Source organism: Oncorhynchus kisutch, linkage group LG3 (genome assembly GCF_002021735.2).
Source record: "Oncorhynchus kisutch isolate 150728-3 linkage group LG3, Okis_V2, whole genome shotgun sequence".
In the NCBI taxonomy this organism is placed as follows: domain Eukaryota; kingdom Metazoa; phylum Chordata; class Actinopteri; order Salmoniformes; family Salmonidae; genus Oncorhynchus; species Oncorhynchus kisutch.
In genome coordinates this window covers 12,134,263-12,155,271 of record NC_034176.2, presented here as the reverse complement: position 1 = coordinate 12,155,271, position 21,009 = coordinate 12,134,263, and the positions used below count along the sequence as shown (strand labels likewise).

General features: G+C 43.2%; 1 protein-coding gene across 1 annotated transcript in view; it reads left to right on the top strand.

The window, feature by feature from the left end:
* Positions 1–3,421, top strand: part of LOC109875510 (ras and EF-hand domain-containing protein) — a 33,375-nt gene extending 29,954 nt beyond the window's left edge. Inside the window, 1 exon segment of the mRNA XM_031817430.1 lies at positions 2,394–3,421. Within this exon segment, the coding sequence (XP_031673290.1) occupies positions 2,394–2,439 (46 nt within the window). The 3' untranslated portion in view covers positions 2,440–3,421.
* The last annotated feature ends 17,588 nt before the right edge of the window (positions 3,422–21,009 follow it).

Genomic DNA, 21,009 nt, shown 5'->3' with positions numbered 1-21,009 from the left:
GAAGTTAAAGTTTGGTTACAAATGGGTCTTCCAAATGGACAATGACCCAAGCATACTTCCAAAGTTGTGGAAAAATGGCTTAAAGACAACAAAGTCAAGGTATTGGAGTGGCCATCACAAAGCCCTGACCTCAATCCTACAGAAAATTTGTGGGCAGAACTGAAAAAGCGTGTGTGAGCAAGGAGGCCCACAAACCTGACTCAGTTACACCAGCTCTATCAAGAGGAATGGGCCAAAATTCACCCAACTTATTGTGGGAAGCTTGTGGAAGGCTACCCGAAACGTTTGACCCACAATTTAAAGGCAATGCTACCAAATACTAATTAAGTGTATGTAAACTTCTGACCCACTGGGAATGTGATGAAAGAAATAAAAGCTGAAATAAATCATTCTCTCTACTATTATTCTGACATTTCCCATTCTTAAATTAAAGTGTTGATCCTAACTGACCTAAAACAGGGAATTTCTACTGGGATTAAATGTCAGGAATTGTGAAAAACTGAGTTTAAATGTATTTGGCTAAGGTGTATGTAAACTTCCGACTTCAACTGTATGTATCACAGATAGCTATTGTGTGTGTGTGTGTGTGTGTGTGTATGTATGTGTATATATATATATATATATATATATATATATATATACTGCCTGTCACTGTCTGTACATTGATATGTATTGACTGCCAAGTACCAAGTACTAGCAAGTTATCTTCACAACAAGCCACTAGTAGAAAGTCACTGACATATTTTTAAGTTAACTATGACATCATACATGATGAGGAGAGACAGATGCACAGGATAGGTGGAGAACAGGAAGGTCCAACAGCACAGTAGAGAAAGGTTATTTACATTTAATGAAATAATCTTTTATGGAAGCTTTTTATTACTAAGAGGGAAGTGTAGATAGTGGAAGAGCTACAGTAAATAGAATCACATTCTAGTTTTGTGATCGTAGAGACAGAAGTCTCTGAAACACCCTCCATGTACATTATTTGTGATGAAGAGAAACAACTTCTTGATCAGGGAAGGAATGTTATTATGTCAGTTGAGCGATCATACCGTATGTCTGATTTCTGATTGGAGGAGCCAAGAGCAACGTCTGGAGAGAGTGATTCTGATTGGATGAACCTGGTTTGTGTGCGTGTGGTGTGAATGCATATAGACAAGTTTTATTTCTGCGTGTATATTTTACAATAGTTTCCTCATTAATATATAATGTCATGTTAGAGTTGCCGTTTGCCCGATTTATTTGGAACTCTCCCAGGTGGCTGATGATGTCACTGTGAGCCCACACCTGTCTGTCTCTCTTGTCTTGTCTGTCTTAGCCCCTTAGTCATACTCAAAGCGCTATACTATTAAAATGTAGCATGAACAAAAACCAGTGTTGTATGTATTCCCTTGTCCAGGCAGAGCCTGAACAGAGTGGAATGTTTAATGTTGCATCATTTATCTGGAGAGTCATCTGCTGAAACCAAGGCAGTTCATGTCATAGGACAGTTTGTTTAAAATAACAGCTACTCTCTCGCTCTGTCACACATACACACACCCCAAGGCTACGTTTACACAGGTAGCCCAATTCTGATATTTCTTCCACTAATTGGTCTTTTGACCAATCACATCAGATCATTACACATCAGATTTTTTAAACAGATGGGAGGTGGGGCTGGGCTCCGTGCTAGGATTTTAAAAATCTGATTGGTCAAATGATCAATTAGTGAGAAAAAATATCAGAATTGGTCTGCCTGTGTAAACGCAGCCTAAATGTCAATGAAATCGCTGAAGGGGGAACAATTTGAACAATCAGGTAACTTCACACAAAATGTGATGTCACCCATATTCCCTGAGAGTGTTTACGTGGAGGCCCTCTGAGCTGTGTGGATAGCTGCAGCATATGTCAGTGTTTATTCAGCCCGTTGGTGTCTGGAGGCCTGGCACGGAGCCCAGCCCCACCTCCCATCTGTTTACATTGTCATGAGCTTGATGAGGCGAGCCCAGTCATTAGTCAAACAACATGTTGGGTGGGGGCAGACAGGCAGGCAGGGGGATAATTAAATATTCACAAATGTGTAGCAGGCAAGGTTAATGTTTGGAATGGATTCATTCATTTGATGTGGGAGGAACAGCCGCGTGTCATAATCCCTTTTTTTATGGCCACCCAGCTGAGTCCCAGTATGTTATCACTGTTGGATGGGTTTGACCATGTGCAAGGGTTTATGAGATGCTGTTAATAACTTTATAATAACCTCTGTCTGTGCTGGTGTTGTTTTCCCTGTGATGGAGTACTCAGAGTGGGTTGAAAGAGGGTGAGGATGATGGCCTTTGCGATTCTGGAAAGGTCCCTTGCTCGGAAGAGCTGTTATTACACTAACCCCCCCCCCCTCCCTCACCCCCCTTCAGCTATCAGCAGGAGAGGAGGAGGAGGAGACAGAAGAGAGGGAAGTAATGGAAGGATTTCTGAAGAGATTGTCCTTGTGTGAATCTCTAATAAATATACACACACAGTCACACACTGTATAGAACAAGCACGCACAAAATCCATGCTCACCCGTACACACATACGTATTCTGACGTGTGGTATTTAGGCTACTCTTAAGCAATTAGTCAATTAACATTGTCTAGCACCACATCAATGTAGGATCAAACTCACAAGATTACCATAATCACATCAATCCAACTAAATCAGAGTTCTGTCTTTGGGGCTGGGTTGCTGGGGGATCATGAGGTCACCATCTGGAGAGGTCATAGTTCGTTGGAGAGGCCGGCGGCCACACATGGACATCTGGGACAGCAGACTGTGGAACTCCATCCCTCCAACTATACTCCCTCAAGACTGCCCTGCCTGGGATATCAATCACATCCTGACAATGTCACATCATAGGGAGCTCGGACCGGCCTCACCTAGTCGATTCTTACCTGGAGATACACAGACGAAGACTGTAACTCACTTTAGGACCTAGGTGAATATGAGTGAAAACCATCTGACAACTCTTTGATTTGAAATGTCACAACCTATTATATTTAATGTGATGTCTGAAGGAGAAGGAATGCCTTGCTCTTAATGTCACTGGATTCATATGGATAAATGTGAGAGAGGAAGACTATTCTGGGACCAATGATGTTTAATAACATTATGATATATAGCTACACTCCCCTTCATATTTATTTGGACAGTAAGCTACAGTGTTTCTTTTGGCTCTGTACACCAGCATTCTGGGTTTGAGATCAAAAGTTAGAGGCACAAATATCATGCCCCCAAGACATGCTAACCTCTCACCATTACAATAACAGGGGAGGTTAGCATTTGGGGGGGGGGGGTGTATGTTTTTATGTCTCACTCATCATTATTCACAATTGGTTCACATTAATGTAGAAATGTTCAGAAACATATTCTATTCGTATTTACAATAAAATTGACTCCAAAAGGACACATTATTTACCATTCATTTCTATTGGGAACAAAATAATCTGAAACACAACTAAAACAAACAGCAAATGCATCCAACAAGTTTGTAGAGTCACAAGCCTGATGTATTCATTGCATGGTTCGGAATATGGGACCAAATACTAAACTTTTGACTTCTTTATAACACATAGACGTGGATTTCTACAAATTCGTAGGACACCTTTAAATGTGGGGACTAGATACATACATGGCTTTCATTTCTAAATGGTTCAACAGATATGTATGAAAATACCATCAAATAAAAGTTGACATTCTCTACTGACGCTTCATATGAAAAATGTGGTCTCAAATCTAAAATGCCGGAGTATAGAGCCAAATGAAACATTTGGTGTACTGTATGTTTATGGTTGGTACAGTCAGAACTAGGTGCTATTTGTGACTTGGACATCAGAGGGCAGCATTGTCCTACAGTGTCATCACATCACACAATATCATTCTCTGCTCGGGCACTTAGAATGTAAATATAATTTGCAAGTTCTTCTGACAAGTTCAGGTGATTACATTATAACCATGGGGTTTGTCACCGAGACAGTTTAAGGTGATGAGGAAGTATTTGTGTGGGTGTGTGTGTGTTTTACTATATTTGTGAGTATCAGAAGTCCTCACAAGAATAATAAACCCTTTAGGTTTTACGTTTACTGTGAGGTTTAGGTTAAGGATAGGGTTAGGGTTAAGATAGATATATAGCATATTCATCATAGATACGTACAGTACCAGACAAAAGTTTGGACACACCTACTCATTCAATAGTTTTTCTTATTTTTTTTCTATTTTCTACATTGTAGAATAATAGTGAAGACATCAGAACTATGACATAACACATATGGAATCATGTAGTAACCAAAAAAGTGTTTGCACACTCTTCGCCTTCTCTCCACCAGCTACACCTGGAATGCTTTTCCAACAGTCTTGAAGGAGTTCCCACATATGCTGAGCACTTGTTGGCTGCTTTGCCTTCTCTCTGCGGTCCAACTCATCCCAAACCATCACAATTTGGTTGAGGTCGGGGGATTGTGGAGGCCAGGTCATCTGAGCCAGCACTCCATCACTCTCCTTCTTGGTCAAATAGCCCTTACACAGCCTGGGGGTGTGCTGGGTCATTAAGCACAAACCATATGGGATGGCGTATTGCTGCAGAATGCAGTGGTAGCCATCCTGGTTAGTGTGCCTTGAATTCTAAATAAATCACAGACAGTGTCACCAGTAAAGCACCCCCACACCATCACACCTCCTCCTCCATGCTATGGTGGGAACCACATATGCAGAGATCATCTGTTCACTTACTATGTGTCTCACAAAGACACAGCAGTTGGAACCAAAATTCTCAAATTTGGACTTATCAAACCAAAGGTCAGATTTTTGCTGGTCTAATGTACATTGCTTGTGTTTCTTGGCCCAAGCAAGTGTCTTGTTCTTATTGGTGTCCTTTAGTTGTGGCTTCTTTGCAGCAATTCGACCATGAAGGCCTGATTCACACAGTCTCCTCTGAACAGTTGATGTTGAGATGTGTCTGTTACTTGAATTCTATTAAGCATTTATTTGGGCTGCAATTTCTGAGGCTGGTAACTGTAATGGACTCATCCGCTGCAGCAGAGGTATCTCTGGGTCTTCTTTTCCTGTGGCCGTCCTCATGAGAGACAGTTTCATCATAGTGCTTGATGATTTTTGCAACTGCACTTGAAGAAACTTTCAAAGTTCTTGAAATGTTCCGCATTGACTGACTTCATGGTGGAGTAGGGGCCTGATGGCACACAGTGTGTTGTGAAATCTGTGACTGTATTGTAATGTTTTTAGGTTGTATAAACTGCCTTAATTTTACTGGACCCCAGGAAGAGTAGCTGCTGGCAGCAGCTAATGGGGATCCATAATAAATACAAATAGTTCATGACTTAAAGTAATGATGGACTGTCGTTTATCTTTGCTTATTTGAGCTGTTCTTGCCATAATATGGACTTGGTCTTTTACCAAATAGGGCTATCTTCTGTATACCACCCCTACCTTGTCACAACACAACTGATTGGCTCAAATGTGTTAAGAAGGAAAGAAATTCTACAAATTAACTTTTAACAATGCACACCTGTTAATCGAAATGCATTCCAGGTGACTACCTCATGAAGCTGGTTGAGAAAATGCCAAGAGCGTGCAAAGCGGTCATCAATGTAAAAGGGTGACGACTTTGAAGAATCTCATATATAAAGTATATTTTAATTTATTTAACACTTTTTTTGTTACTACATGATTCCATTTGTGTTATTTCATATATCTCTTCACTATTATTCGACAATGTAGAAAATAGTCAAACATAAAGAAAAAGCGTTGAATGAGTAGGTGTGTCCAAACGTTTGACTGGTACTGTATATATATATATATATATATATACCATATATATATATATATAGTCTTATCTAGAATAGATACTGGTAAACAGAGATCTATGTAAGGTCAAATAAGCCAGTGTTCAGTACAGAATGGTCAGGAGAGAGGGGATCAATAGTCCATTCATCCAGTACTCATGGTCATATCGACTGATCACTGCTCTGAGTAACCTTTGACCCAGCTTATCATGAGATGAGCCAATGGAAATAGACCATCATCGCAATCACACACTAATTCCTCACAAAGAACAATTGATCTGGATTTGAAAGTAGCATATGGCTCTCTCTCTTTATCTAGTTCTATTTTCTTGTTTGTTCTCTCTCTCAATTCAATGCAATGGACTTTATTGGCATGGGAAACATATGTTTACATTGCCAAAGCAAGTGAAATAGATAAACAAAAGTGAAATAAACAATAAGAAATTAACAGTAAACATTACACTCACAATAGAGACATTTCAAATCTTTCTCTCTCTCCCTCTCTCTCTCTCTCTCTCTCTCTCTCTCTCCCCCTCTCTCCCACCTACTCTGTCCCTCCCTCCCCTCTCTCTCTCTCTCTCTCTCTCTCTCTCTCTCTCTCTCTCTCTCTCTCTCTCTCTCTCTCTCTCTCCCCCTCTCTCCCACCTACTCTGTCCCTCCCTCCCTCCCTCCCTCCCTCTCTCTCTCTCTCTCTCTCTTCTCTCTCTCTCTCTCTCTCTCTCTTCTCTCTCCCCCTCTCTCCCCACCTACTCTGTCCCTCCCTCCCCTCCTCCCTCCCCTCCCCTCCCTCCCTCCCTCCCTCCCTCCCCTCCCTCCCTCCCTCCCTCCCTCCCTCCTCCCCTCCCTCCCTACCTCCCTTCCTCCCTCTCTCTCCCTCCCTCTCTCTCCCTCTCTCTCTCTCTCTCTCTCTCTCTCTCTCTCTCTCTCTCTCTCTCTCGCTCTCTCCCTCTCTCTCTCTCTCTCTCCCCCTCTCTCCCACCTACTCTGTCCCTCCCTCCCTCTCTCTCTCTCTCTCTCTCCCCCTCTCTCCCACCTACTCTGTCCCTCCCTCCCTCCCTCCCTCTCTCTCTCTCTCTCTCTCTCTCTCTCTCTCTCTCCCTCCCTCCCTCCCTCCCTCTATATCTCTTGCTGTTTGTGACCTGCTGTTCAACTGTACTCATAGAGAAACAATAGCTCACCACACACACAGACACACACTCAAAGTACACACATTAAGTGGTTAACTGTCAAACTACACACCCAGAGGTCAGCTAAGGTCGGAGTTCATTTACATAAACAGATGGAGAAGCATTTTAAAAGCCTTTGTGTGTGTGTGTGTGCGTGTGTGTGTGTGTGTGTGTGTGTGTGTATCCACATGGTGAATGCAGTTTCACTGTAATGCCGCCTTCCCCCAACATCCCGCTGGCCCTGCTGAACCATGGAGACAATTAGCAGGCTGGATACATTTATCAAAATTGGAAGTTTGAAAAACAAGGAAGAACATCTCATTCTGACGTGAGACTGTTAGAGCTTGTTGATGCGTGTATGTGTGTGTGTGTGTGTGTGTGTGTGTGTGTGTGTGTGTGTGCGTGCGTGCGTGTGTGTTGCTGTCTTGCTGTGCTGTGCGGTCTGTCACTGTGATGACTTTCACAGCATGTAGATCACACCTGCTGACAGCGAGCGCATCTCTGATTGGTCGAAGCAAGACAGGGTCATGGTGATGCTAATGGGGTGTGATCTGGACAACAACACTCTTTCTGGGTCTCGACCCCGCCCTGTGCAACTGGGTCCTGGACTTCCTGACGAACCGCCCCCAGCTGGTGAAGGTAAGAAACAACATCCCCATTCTGCTGATCCTCGACACTGGGGCCCCACAAAGGTGCGTTCTCAGTCCTCTCCTGTACTCCCTGTTCACCCATGACTGCGTGGCCATGCACGATTCCAACTCAATCATCAAGTTTGCAGACGACACTACAGCCTGATTACCAACAGCCTGTTACTCTGCTCTTGTACTTTCATGCCTTCAAGGGAGGAGGTGAGGGCCCTCGGAGTGTGGTGTCAGGAAAATAACCTCTCACTCAACGTCAACAAAACAAAGGAGATGATCGTGGACTTTAGGGAACAGCAGAGGGAGCAGTCCCCGTCCACATCGACAGGACAGTAGTGGAGAAGGTGGACAGTTTTAAGTGGACCACTGCAATGGTCCACCCAAACAGACAGCCTGGTGAAGACAGCTCCTCTTCATCCTCAGGAGGCTGAAGAAATTTGGCTTGTCACCTAAAACCCTCACAGACTTTTACAGATGCACACACATGCACAATCGAGAGCATCCTGTATGGCTGTATCACCTCCTGGTACAGCAACTTCACTGCCCTCAACTGCAAGACTCTCCAGAGGGTGGTGGAGTCTGCACAACGCATCACCGGGGTAAACTACCTGCCCTCCAGGACACCTACACCCCGGATGTCAAAGGAAGGCCAAAAAGATCATCAAGGACAACAACCACCCAAGCCCCTGCCTGTTCACCCCGCTACCATCCAGAAGGCGAGGTCAGTACAGGTGCATCAAAGCTGGGACAGAGAGACTGAAAAACAGCTTCTATCTCAAGGCCATCAGACTGTTAAACAGCCATCACTAACATAGAGAGGCTGCTGTCAACACTGTCAGACTCAAATCTCTGGCCAATTTAATAAATTAACATTAATAAAGGTATCACTAATCACTTTAAATAATGCCACTTCTATAATGTTTACATATTCTAAATGACTCATCTCATGTGTATATACTGTTCTATACCATCTACTGCACGGTCATCACTCATCCATATATTTGTATGTACATACTCTTATTCAATGCCCACATTGTGGATTTCTCTAGAGATAAATCAGATCAAGCCCGAACTGTGTAGTAGGGAGTTGTAGTCTCCAAAAGGCCAATGTTCCTGCCAGTAACTGTGTAGTAGGGAGTTGTAGTCTCCAAAAGGCCAATGTTCCTGCCAGTAACTGCAGCCCCTCATGATGAGTTACGACTTTTTGTGAACCCCACGCTGATCTAAATTGCCCATCCCTGATCTAAGTGATTGAGAGTTGGTATTCAGCAGTCATAAAAGTATGCCTTATTTACCTTAAAGAACTACTAAAATTGTCATTTTGTCAGACAGCATAGGCAGCAGCTCTGTAGTGATGAGATGATGACTTGGAATGAAATAACAAAGTCATCAAATAAAACCAATATACACAACAACTGAAATATGTTATTAAAGTAATGTGTATCAATGATGGTTAATGCGCCCATCCGCCATCCCCATCCACAAGCGCTCACTGTTGCCCCTAGTGGCCGGTTCCCACGACATCTCGTGACGTCCTCAGACACGGATGGACGTCGAATACTGACTTGTATCACGTGTGAGCTGGCTGCTTCTCTAGCTGTACAACATCTCAGAGCCGGGCAGAGGGGCCAGCCAAGACTGTAATGACAGCCAATTAGGAAGTAGTGCTGGCTGCCACCGTGATGACAGCTGGTTACCATCGCACAGCTCTAACCGCAGATCAAACAACACACACTGACCTGCTAACTAATTAGCTCTGTGACTTAGGGCGGGTGAGACACACACACACTCTCTCAAAGACTGAACTGTGTCCTTCCTCTGATCTCCTTGTTGATGTGTGAATCTCTATCTAGGTCAGAGCAGACTGGCAATGTCTCATCCTCTCTTCCTGTTTTTTTTTCTTTCTCTCTCTCTCTATGTGTGTGTGTGTGTGTGTGTGTGTGTGTGTGTGTGTGTGTGTGTGTGTGTGTGTGTGTGTGTGTGTGTGTGTGTGTGTGTGTGTGTGTGTGTGTGCATAAGTGTGTTTGTGTGTGTGTAAGAAAGAGGGGATACGGTGATGTCACATAGTCACACAATGACCTTTGAAGAACTGGCTTGAAATTGAGGGACCACTTCAAAAGAGAAGCATTAAAAATAGAACACAAAACTATTTTAAAGAAACATGAGAAATATCTTCACAGCCTGTTACTCTGCTCTTGTACTTTCATGCCTTTCATGCCTTCAACCCCCTGCTTCACTCCCTCTCTCACTCACTCTTTCCATCACTATTCTGCCCTCCTGCATTCTCTCTCTCCCTCTCATCTCATCTCTCTCTCTCTCTCCCACCACCCCTCCCTCTCTCCCCTGGGGTGGATTTGTGTGTGGATTGTGATACAGAATGTGTGTGTGTGTGTGTGCGTGCGTGGGTAGGTGCGTGTGTGTGTGTGTGCGCGTGTGCATGTGTGTGTGTGCGTGAGAGCATGACACTGTGAGAGGACGATGAGGATATTGACTGTGACAGAAACACTCCTAGCCAATCATGATCTGTGTGGCATCTGTATATTTCTGGGCCCTCCTGTTCTATAGAGTGGCGTGGAATCCATAGATGCTGTCTAGATTATATGGTTCAGACTGAAACAGTCTTCTAGACTTGGTCAAGCTTTAGTGTAAACATAGACTGTTATGATAGAAGACAAAGAGTGCTTTGGTTGAGGACTAGTTCTGCAACTGTCACACATAGTCACAAACACACACACACATAGACACAAACACACACACACACAGAGAAGAGAAGTGTGTGATGTGACCTGACCTCATGCATTGTGCATCTCTCTCTCTCTCTCTCTCTCTCTCTCTCTCTCTCTCTCTCTCTCTCTCTCAGGAGTACATGATGAACAGACAGCATAACATCAACAGACCTGCTCTCAATCTACCCCCCCAACAACCTATTAATGTCACACTCTCTTTGAAAAGTAACATCACAGAGAAGAATGTATTAAATCTGAAATCTTTCCACTTCAATGAGAATCAGGAAATCGTCTGCCCTGTGGGGTGATGGGAAAGGGGGGGAGCTGTCTCTGTGCAGATAAATCAGAGAGTCAGTGGGGGCTCTCTAAACCCCCCCCCACCCCACGGCGGGCCGATAAAAGGCCACGCCTGATTGGCTGCGGCTGGGCGATTCCGCTCGGAGTGGCAGAGCACTGAATGTTGGGATGTTTGGATACAAACGCAGTCATTCATGCAGACATGAGCGAGGTCACCCCCTCTCTCTCTCTAGCTCTCTCTCACCCACTCCATCCTTCATACTTAACCACACCACACACACATCTGCCCTGATCTCTCCTTGTCTCATTTCCCCCCTCCTCCCTTCCTTTTCAGTCAATGTCTTTCTGCACGTACATGTCACCTTCTCTCGCACTGTTACTTGAATCTTTTATCTCTCACTCTTTCACTCTCCCTCTCTGCCTCCCTCTGGTGATTGGTCCGCTAAACGCATAATTAGTTGCCGTCGACATCTCTGACAAATCTAATCCTGCTAATGGCCGCCACATGCCTCTCCTAATCAGTCAGAGACCTAGAGAAGAACCTCAGCAGCCAATACAGACATGCAGACACACACACACACACACACACACACACACACACACACTGTCAGACATACATACACACACTGACACACACAGACACACACAGGCACAGACACAGGCACACGCACACAAAAGTCCCCCCTCCCCCCACACACACACTAAAAATACACTTGCACAAAAACAGGTCTAAAGGCTTATCTCATCAAGAAGCCGGATGATTGATTTAGCTAGAGAACTTTCCTTACACAAGCAGGACTCAGTGGCTAGCTAGAGAACTTACACAAGCAGGACTCAGGGGCTAGCTAGAGAACTTACACAAGCAGGACCCAGTGGCTAGCTAGAGAACTTACACAAGCAGGACTCAGGGGCTAGCTAGAGAACTTTCCTTACACAAGCAGGACTCAGGGGCTAGCTAGAGAACTTACACAAGCAGGACTCAGGGGCTAGCTAGAGAACTTAAACAAGCAGGACTCAGGGGCTAGCTAGAGAACTTACACAAGCAGGACCCAGTGGCTAGCTAGAGAACTTACACAAGCAGGACTCAGGGGCTAGCTAGAGAACTTTCCTTACACAAGCAGGACTCAGGGGCTAGCTAGAGAACTTACACAAGCAGGACTCAGGGGCTAGCTAGAGAACTTACACAAGCAGGACTCAGGGGCTAGCTAGAGAACTTACACAAGCAGGACTCAGGGGCTAGCTAGAGAACTTACACAAGCAGGACTCAGGGGCTAGCTAGAGAACTTACACAAGCAGGACCCAGTGGCTAACTAGAGAACTTACACAAGGGCTGTCTGTTATGATGTCTGTTCATCATGTACTCCTGCTGGAGAGAGAGAGAGAGAGAGAGAGAGAGAGAGAGAGAGAGAGAGAGAGAGAGAGAGAGAGAGAGAGAGAGAGAGAGAGAGAGAAATAATTAAATGCTGAGACGAAAGATAAATCATTTTATTTTATTTTTTTCTTGGTAATTTTTTAGGGGAAGGCTGACTTCCCTTGGCATCCATGAACTCACTATGCTTCAAAATATGGAGAGTGGTATTCAGTAATGTGTTGTATTGGATTTGGCGCAAACGTAAAGCTTTGTATTCAGCAAGAAAAGTTCATTGCTTTGCCACATTGTTTGCAGTATTACTTTAGTGCCTTGTTGCAAATAGGATGCATGTTTTGGAATATTTTTATTCTGTACAGGCTTCCTTCTTTTCACTCTGTCAATTAGGTTAGTATTGTGGAGTAACAATGTTTTGATACATCCTCACTTTTCTCCTATCACAGTCATTCCCGGGGCTGCAGGGTAGCCTAGGGGTTAGAGCATTGGACTAGTAACCGGAAGGTTGCAAGTTCAAACCCCCGAGCTGACAAGGTACAAATCTGTTGTTCTGCCCCTGAAAGTTAACCCACTGTTCCTCGGCTGTCATTGAAAATAAGAATTTGTTCAAAACTGACTTGCCTGGTTAAATAAAGGTACATTCAACTCTGTAACTGTTTTAAAGTCACTTTTGGCCTCATGATGTAATCCCTGAGCGGTTTCTGGCAACTGAGTTAGGAAGGACGCATGCATGCATTTTTTTTACCCATCTACCAATAGGTGCCTTTCTTTGCTTGGCATTGGAAGACCTGCCTGGTTTTTGGGGTTGAATCTCTGTTTGAAATTCACTGCTCGACTGAGAGACCTTACAGATAATTGTTTGAGTCCATGATGTTTGAGTCCATGATGTGACTTGTTAAGCTAATTTGTACTCCTGCACTTTTTTAGTCTTGCCATAACAAAGGGGTTGAATACTTATTGACAGAAGACATTTCAGATTTGAATTCATTAGTAAACATTTTGAAAAATATAATTCCACTTTGACATTATGGGGAATTGTTTGTAGGCCAGTGACACAATAAATACATGTAATACAAAATGTGGAAAAAGTCAAGGGGTGTGAAAACTTTGCACTGTACATGGCAGTGCTGGCCTTATAATATGATAGGACTTTCCTTATAAGCAGACTAATAAGTACATTTTGGTCCACAGGAAAAGTTGAACCCCTGACAGAGTCCTTTATTTTTGCAATGAATTCTAAGTCTCCTACTACACCTGCTCCAGGACAGGCTCGCTTTCAACAACCTATCTTGATTAAAGTGTTCCTGACTGATCTAATGATGTCTATTGGTGAAAAATAAAAGTGTGTGTGTGTGTGTGTGTGTGTGTGTGTGTGTGTGTGTGTGTGTGTGTGTGTGTGTGTGTGTGTGTGTGTGTGTGTGTGTGTGTGTGTGTGTGTGTGTGCGTGCGTGCGCGAGGAGACGCCGAGGTGAAAGGCTGGATTTCTGGTTCACAATGGAATATAACAATAATCATTATTGTGTTGCTGAGAGTCAGAGTAGACAAAATCTGAGCAGACAGCTACACAGGCACACATTCACATTCACAATGCATTCACCACCACACATTCACATTCACAATGCATTCACACTCACATTCACATTGCATTCAGGCTACACAGAATAAAGGGCTGTGTCAGTCATGACATTTTTTCAGCCGGTAACTGTCATGCAAATAACTGCCGGTCTCACGGTAATTGACCGTTAATTAACATAAACACATTTATCGACAATTAATGAACATAAACACATTTAACATCTCTGGGCTTCCATGCATAACCTACAAACAACTGATGAGGACCTTTGGAGCATCTACATTTTAAAAAGTCTAACAATTCTATTTAATATAGGCTACACCAGGGGCCACATTTGGTCTTCAACAATGTCCAGAGGGTCTCACTGAAAATGTGTTATATATCCTTGCTATCAAAATTTGCAAAAAATAGTCATCTATCCATCATTTTTGGGGAATTTTCTAGTGATTATTAGTGAGATGGACAGTCAAGAAAATGTATGAATGTAGGTCGGTGGTGGTCGGTGCCGTTTAAGATGAGGGAGGAGAATTTGTTTTTATTACTGCATAATGGATGACTGTCATTCATATTCCGTTCACCCAGTTCAATGTAACATCAATAGGTTTAGGCTACTACATGATAATCTAATGTTCCCTATTCCCATCATGTTGCTACAACCTAGCTTTTGAATGAGAGTTTACAACGTAGGTGCACAGGTCAAGAAAAATGTGAGTAATCAAGATGACAGACATTGACACATTCAATACCGCCTTGCACACACTTGCCTGTATCTAGCTGATCTAGAGTGTAATCATTAGTCCAGTTTCTATTGGACAAATTCAGTTATGTTAATCCCTGTTTCATTCCGTTTGCATTCCGTTTAAAAATAATAATAATTTCAACAGAATCGGTGGAATGAATACACCCCTGATCACACGCAAACACAGTTCACTTTCATAGCAGCCACATACAAACAGCATGCTCACTGTCATAGCAGCCACATACAAACAGCATGAGCCCTTTGATTGTTGTATAATTCTGTATTGCATCTACGCGCTCTCTTCCTCTCACCTTTTCCCTTCACTTTGTTGACTTCAGTGCACAACACAGAACATCAGCTGTGTGTGACCAGGTGAAAGAAACTTTCCAAGCCAAACCTTAATATCATAACTGCTAACTGCTACACACAGCCTACATCGTTGTCACCATATTAGTTAATGTCATAATCAACATAGCTACTAGAACTAACACGTTAGTAAACGCTACAGTTACACACTACAGTGTACAGAAAGAAGTTTAGCAGTTACACAGGCGAGCCCCGGTGGCAATAAATTCATAAAACCAAAAACTCACCTTGAAGAGTTCCAGTGTTGGATAGCCATAGCCTAATATAGTATCCAACTCTGTTTGAGCCGGGTGTTTGAGTAGGCTAAGCTAGCTAGCTGCATTGGCTAGCTAAGTAAGTGAAAAGAAATACAACATATGGCCAGCTCTCTCTCTCTTCTCTTTCATTTTTTTATAAATTAATTTGTTAAAATATTTGTTTAACTATTGTCTTTCTCTCTCTTTGAGTCAACTACTAACCACATTTTATGAACTGCAGTGCTAGATAGCTGTAACTTATGCTTTCAGTACTAGATTAATTCTTTGATCCTATGTTCGGACAACATGTCAGTTCATGCTGCAAGAGCTCTGATAGGTTGGAGAATGTCATCCAGAAGTTGTCATAATTACTGTGTAAGTCTATTAAAGGTGGTGAGATCCACTAGCCTCCTAGGTTTCGTATTAAAGCTAATGTATCGAGAAGAGAACAGAAACTAGCTGTCCTCCGGCTACACCATGGTGCCACCCTACAGAGTGCTGTTGAGGCTACTGTAGACCTTCTTTGCTAAACAGTGTGTTTTAATAAATTATTTGGTGACGTGAATATATTTAGTATAGAGTGCATTCGGAAACTATTCAGACCCCTTCACTTTTTCCACATTTTGTTACGTTACAGACGTATTCTAAAATGGATTAAATAGGGGTCCTAGTCCTATAGGTTACGCTTAGAGTTATTGGGCCACTTGTAGTTGTGATTTAATGATATAAACCATATACACATATAGGCTTATGGGCTAAGCTACATAATGCAAGCCACTATGATTTGGAAAAATGTGCAAAAAAATGCATGCGCCGTTACTTTCCCAAACGATGAGCATCATTCACATTCCTTATTTCATTTTGTATTTACACTTTCATAATGTTTACATATCTTGCATTGCTCATCTCATATGTATATATTGTATTTTATATCATCTATTGCATCTTACCTATGCCGCTCTGTTATTGCTCATCCATATATTTATATGTACATATTCTTATTCCTTTGCTTACTTAGATTTGTGTGTATAAGGTAGTCGTTGTGAATTTGTTAGATTACTCGTTAGATATTACTGCACTGTCAGAACTAGATGAACAAGCATTTCGCTACACTTGCAATCACATCTGTAAACCATGTGTATGTGACCAATAAAATTTGATTTGACTTTCATTTTTGTCTTTAAGTATATTAAATAATACACACTGAGTGTAGAAAACATTAAGGACACCTGCTTTTTCCATGACATAGACTGACCAGGTGAATCCAGGTGAAAGTTATGATCCCGTATTGATGTAATTTGTTAAATCCACTTCAATCAGTGTAAATGAATAGATGGGAGAAGACAGGTTAATTAAAGAAGGATTTTTAAGCCTTGAGACAATTGAGACATGGATTGTGTACAGTGAGAGAATAAATTATTTGATCCCCTGCTGATTTAGTACATTTGCCCACTGACAAAGAAATGATCAGTCAATACTTTTAATGGTAGGTTTATTTGAACAGCGAGAGACAGAATGAAAACAAAAAAATCCAGAAAAACTCATGTCAAAAATGTTATAAATTGATTTGCATTTTAATGAGGGAAATAAGTATTTGACCCCCTCTCAATCAGAAAGATTTCTGGCACCCAGGTGTATATTATACCGGTAACGAGCTGAGATTAGGAGCACACTCTTAAAGGGAGTGCTCCTAATCTCAGCTTGTTACCTGTATAAAAGTCACCTTTCCACAGAAGCAATCAATCAGATTCCAAACTCTCCACCATGGCCAAGACCAAAGAGCTCTCCAAGGATGTCAGGGACAAGATTGTAGACCTACACAAGGCTGGAATGGGCTACAAGACCATCGCCAAGCAGCTTGGTGAGAAGGTGACAACAGTTGGTGCGATCATTCGCAAATGGAAGAAACACAAAAGAACTGTCAATCTCCTGCGGCCTGGGGCTCCATGCAAGATCTCAGTTGCAATGATCATGAGAACGGTGAGGAATCAGCCCAGAACTACACCGGAGGATCTTGTCAATGATCTCAAGGCAGCTGGGACCATAGTCACCAAGAAAACAATTGGTAACACACTACGCCGTGAAGGACTGAAATCCTGCAGCGCCCGCAAGGTCCCCCTGCTCAAGAAAGCACATATACATGCCCGTCTGAAGTTTGCCAATGAACATCTGAATAATTCAGAGGACAACTGGGTGAAAGTGTTGTGGTCAGATGAGACCAAAATGGAGCTCTTTGGCATCAACTCAACTCGCCGTGTTTGGAGGTGGAGGAATGCTGCCTATGAACCCAAGAACACCATCCCCACCGTCAAACATGGAGGTGGAAACATTATGCTTTGGGGGTGTTTTTCTGCTAAGGGGACCGGAAAACTTTACCGCATCAAAGGGACGATGGACGGGGCCATGTACCGTCAAATCTTGGGTGAGAACCTCCTTCCCTCAGTCGGGGCATTGAAAATGGCTTGTGGATGGGTATTCCAGCATGACAATGACCCAAAACACATGGCCAAGGCAACAAAGGAGTGGCTCAAGAAGAAGCACATTAAGGTGCTGGAGTGGCCTAGCCAGTCTCCAGACCTTAATCCCATAGAACATCTGTGGAGGGAGCTGAAGGTTCGAGTTGCCAAACGTCAGCCTCGAAACCTTAATGACTTGGAGAAGATATGCAAAGAGGAGTGAGACAAAATCCCTCCTAAGATGTGTGCAAACCTGGTGGCCAACTACAAGAAACGTCTGACCTCTGATTGCCAACAAGGGTTTGGCCACCAAGTACTTAGTCATGTTTTGCAGAGGGGTCAAATACTTATTTCCCTCATTAAAATGCAAATCAATTTCTAACATTTTTGACATGCGTTTTTCTGGATTTTTTTGTTGTTATTCTGTCTCTCATTGTTGAAATAAACCTACCATTAAAATTATAGGCTGATCATTCCTTTGTCAGTGGGCAAACATAGAAGATCAGCAGGGGACCAAATACTTTCTTCCCTCACTGTATGTGTGCCATTCAGAGGGTCAATGAGCAAGAAAAGATGTAAGTGCCTTTGAACGGGGTGTGGTAGTATGTGCCAGGCGCACCGGTTTGTGTCAAGAACGGCAATGCAGCTGGGTTTTTCACGCTCAACAGCGTATCAAGAGTGGTCCACCACTCAAAGGACATCCAGCCAACTTGACACAACTGTGGGAAGCATTGGAGTCAACATTCAACACCTTGTGAAGTCCATGCCCCGACGTGTTGAGGCTTGTTCTGAGGGCAAAAAGGGGGGTGCAACTCAATATTAGGAAGGTGTTCTTAATGTTTTGTATTCTCAGTGTATGTATGATATTTGTTTTTAGTTAAATCGTCAGTGTTCATCCGCTGGATTGTTTCAATATCTATGTTTTTGCATGTTCATTGATTGATTCATTCATATTATGCTACTTAAATATAAATACAATTTTTGTTAGCTAATCCAACCGTTTTTACATTTAACACTCTCAGTGTTGATTTAACACTGTAGAATTTGCGGTGAACACCATAACAGTGTACATTTAACACTGACCTAGTTTTAACATCGAATTCTAAAGTGTTAAATACAAGTCATTAGTGAACACCATAACAGTGTAACTTTATCGAAACAGGGAGTAAAAAGACAGGTTATCCTTGAATGGAGGACGTTTTTCCATGGTTTATTTTCATGCCAGCCATGTAGGCTACTCTGGTTGTAAAGTGAAGAAATGTGCTTAATATTAGGAAAGTTGAGAAATAAATACAGTACACCTAGCCTATAGAAATATGATGGGATCCTCCTCTTTTTAATAGAGGCCATGCCCCCAAAAAATCACGCAATTTCATGGCATAGCCTATAGAAATGTTGAGCAACATGGGCTTATAGGAACACCTATTTAATTCCATGCATCAACCAGCTACGAGGAGCTGGCTCTCGCTGAGCAACGGGTGATCCTATTCCACTCAAACTCTGAATGCCAGGGCTCTCATTAAGTTTAATCTTTGCTGATGTTGCTATTTCGTAGAAAGCCCTTGTTGATACTAGCCAAATGGCCACAGCTAGATAACTACCTAATGTTAGCATACTTGCTAGATAGCATGACATAGCTAGCTAACTAGCTAAGGACACTGCACTAGCTCGGCAGCTAACACAGGCATCTGTTTCATTGAAACTAGCTAATCCATTGGGATTTAATTATGATGTCAATACTAGCTACAGTGGTTAGCTAGCTTGGAGAAAGTATTTAGTGTTGTGTGCATTGCATTGCGTCTGTGTACTTAGCTAGCTACCATCCCAGAGCCTACATTACATATGAAGTGTGACTGGCTCATCTGTGGATGTAAGGAGATGCCCTCTTTTTTCCTTTTGGGGGGGGACGGGGACGGGACGGGACTCCCTCACGTGGGGTTCATGCTCTCTGATTGGCTCAAGTTGTCAAGTTGTTGGGCACTGACAAGCATTGCGATTCTACAAGTAGAATTGGTAGGTTCATCGCTATGGGTCAACACGCAGCAGGTACCGCTTTTGTTTTAGCAAGAGAAGGATCTGCCTCCCACTGCGATAAGTACCTATCAGCAGTCTATTTGCAGGGAAGTTTTCGGTGTGGTTCATGCTTTACAGCCCTACACATGTACACACTCACTCTACAGATTAAATCAGCCCCCCACCAACCCAGTTAGTTTGTGTTTGTGTTTATATTTGTGTTTGTTTGTGTTGTTGCTATGCTGATTTCAGTGCTACTCTCTCTGTGTAGATAATCCTCTAATCCTGAGATAGGAAACCGAGACAATGTCATCAGTGATTCACTCTCCCAATGTCTGCTATCCCCAGGCGCATAGGAAAGAACAATCAAATCGAACACAGCCTACATGAAACCAGAGGGATAGAGGGAGGGGAGAGAAAAAGAAGATGGAGGAGAGGAAAGAAAGAGAGGGACATAGAACAGAAAATGGGCAAGTGAGAGTCAACATAATTAATGCATGTACTTGTTTTGTTTCCATGTTTGTCAACCCGTCCTCCCCTGGTGAAAAAGCCACAGGTTCTGAGAGAGGAACCAAACACACCCTACAAAGAGTTGACAAATATTTACAGTTTACACACAGACACAGTGTGTGTGTGCGCCTCAGCCGGTTACATGTGGTGCCTGAGCGTGTGACCACACACCATAACCCCAGTGAGAGAGAGAGAGAGGGAGAGCGAGAGGGGGGAGAGAGGGGGGGGGAGACAGAGAGAGAGAGAGGGGGGGGGGGAGAGAGAGAGCGAGAGAGGGGGGGGGGGGAGAGAGAGAGAGAGATCAAACACATGCGGTCATATGGTCTGAATTAGGGTGCAGTCCTCATGTTTCATTATAAAATCCAATAAAGCAGCTCTCACATAACACACACACACACTTAACACTGCTCATACACCACAAACACTGCTCATACACCACAAACACTGCACACATAAACATAACACACAGACATGTGTGGATGTGGTCGCAGTTGGGAACATTTTTTCCTACACCACAGTCCCACAGTGCAGCATGAGGTTCTGCCCCATGTAGGTTCCGTGTTAGGGGCTAATGGGCCCACCCACAAACAGGAAACAGAACATGTACACACACACACACCGACACACGCAAGCATGCACGCACACACATGCCCAAACTTTATTACAGCTCACACAATGTCCCATTATAAGACGCTCTAACAAGCCTTAACATCCTGTTGGAGATCATGTGTCGGCAGTCTGATATTTTAATACTGTTATTTCCAGTGACACAGAATGGACTTATTTCCTCATCCCAGCACACCTGACGGACACACCATCCTGTGTCTTGGTCCATCTGAAGTAAAAGGGTGGAGAACTGCAAAAGAAATGCTGAGTTGTCAAGCTCTCACAGTGACTTTATGCTTTTCATTAGAGCCTGAAACTCCCCAGGGGTCCACCCCTTCCCACATACGCACGCACACAAACGCACATACATGCCCACATGCACATACAAACACACATACCGAGCCCCCATGTGTGAAGATGTTTCAAATTACTCAGGACACACACAGCACTTAATGCGTCAACAGCAGGAGCAGCCGTCCTCTCAGCAACTGAGCTGCTTTG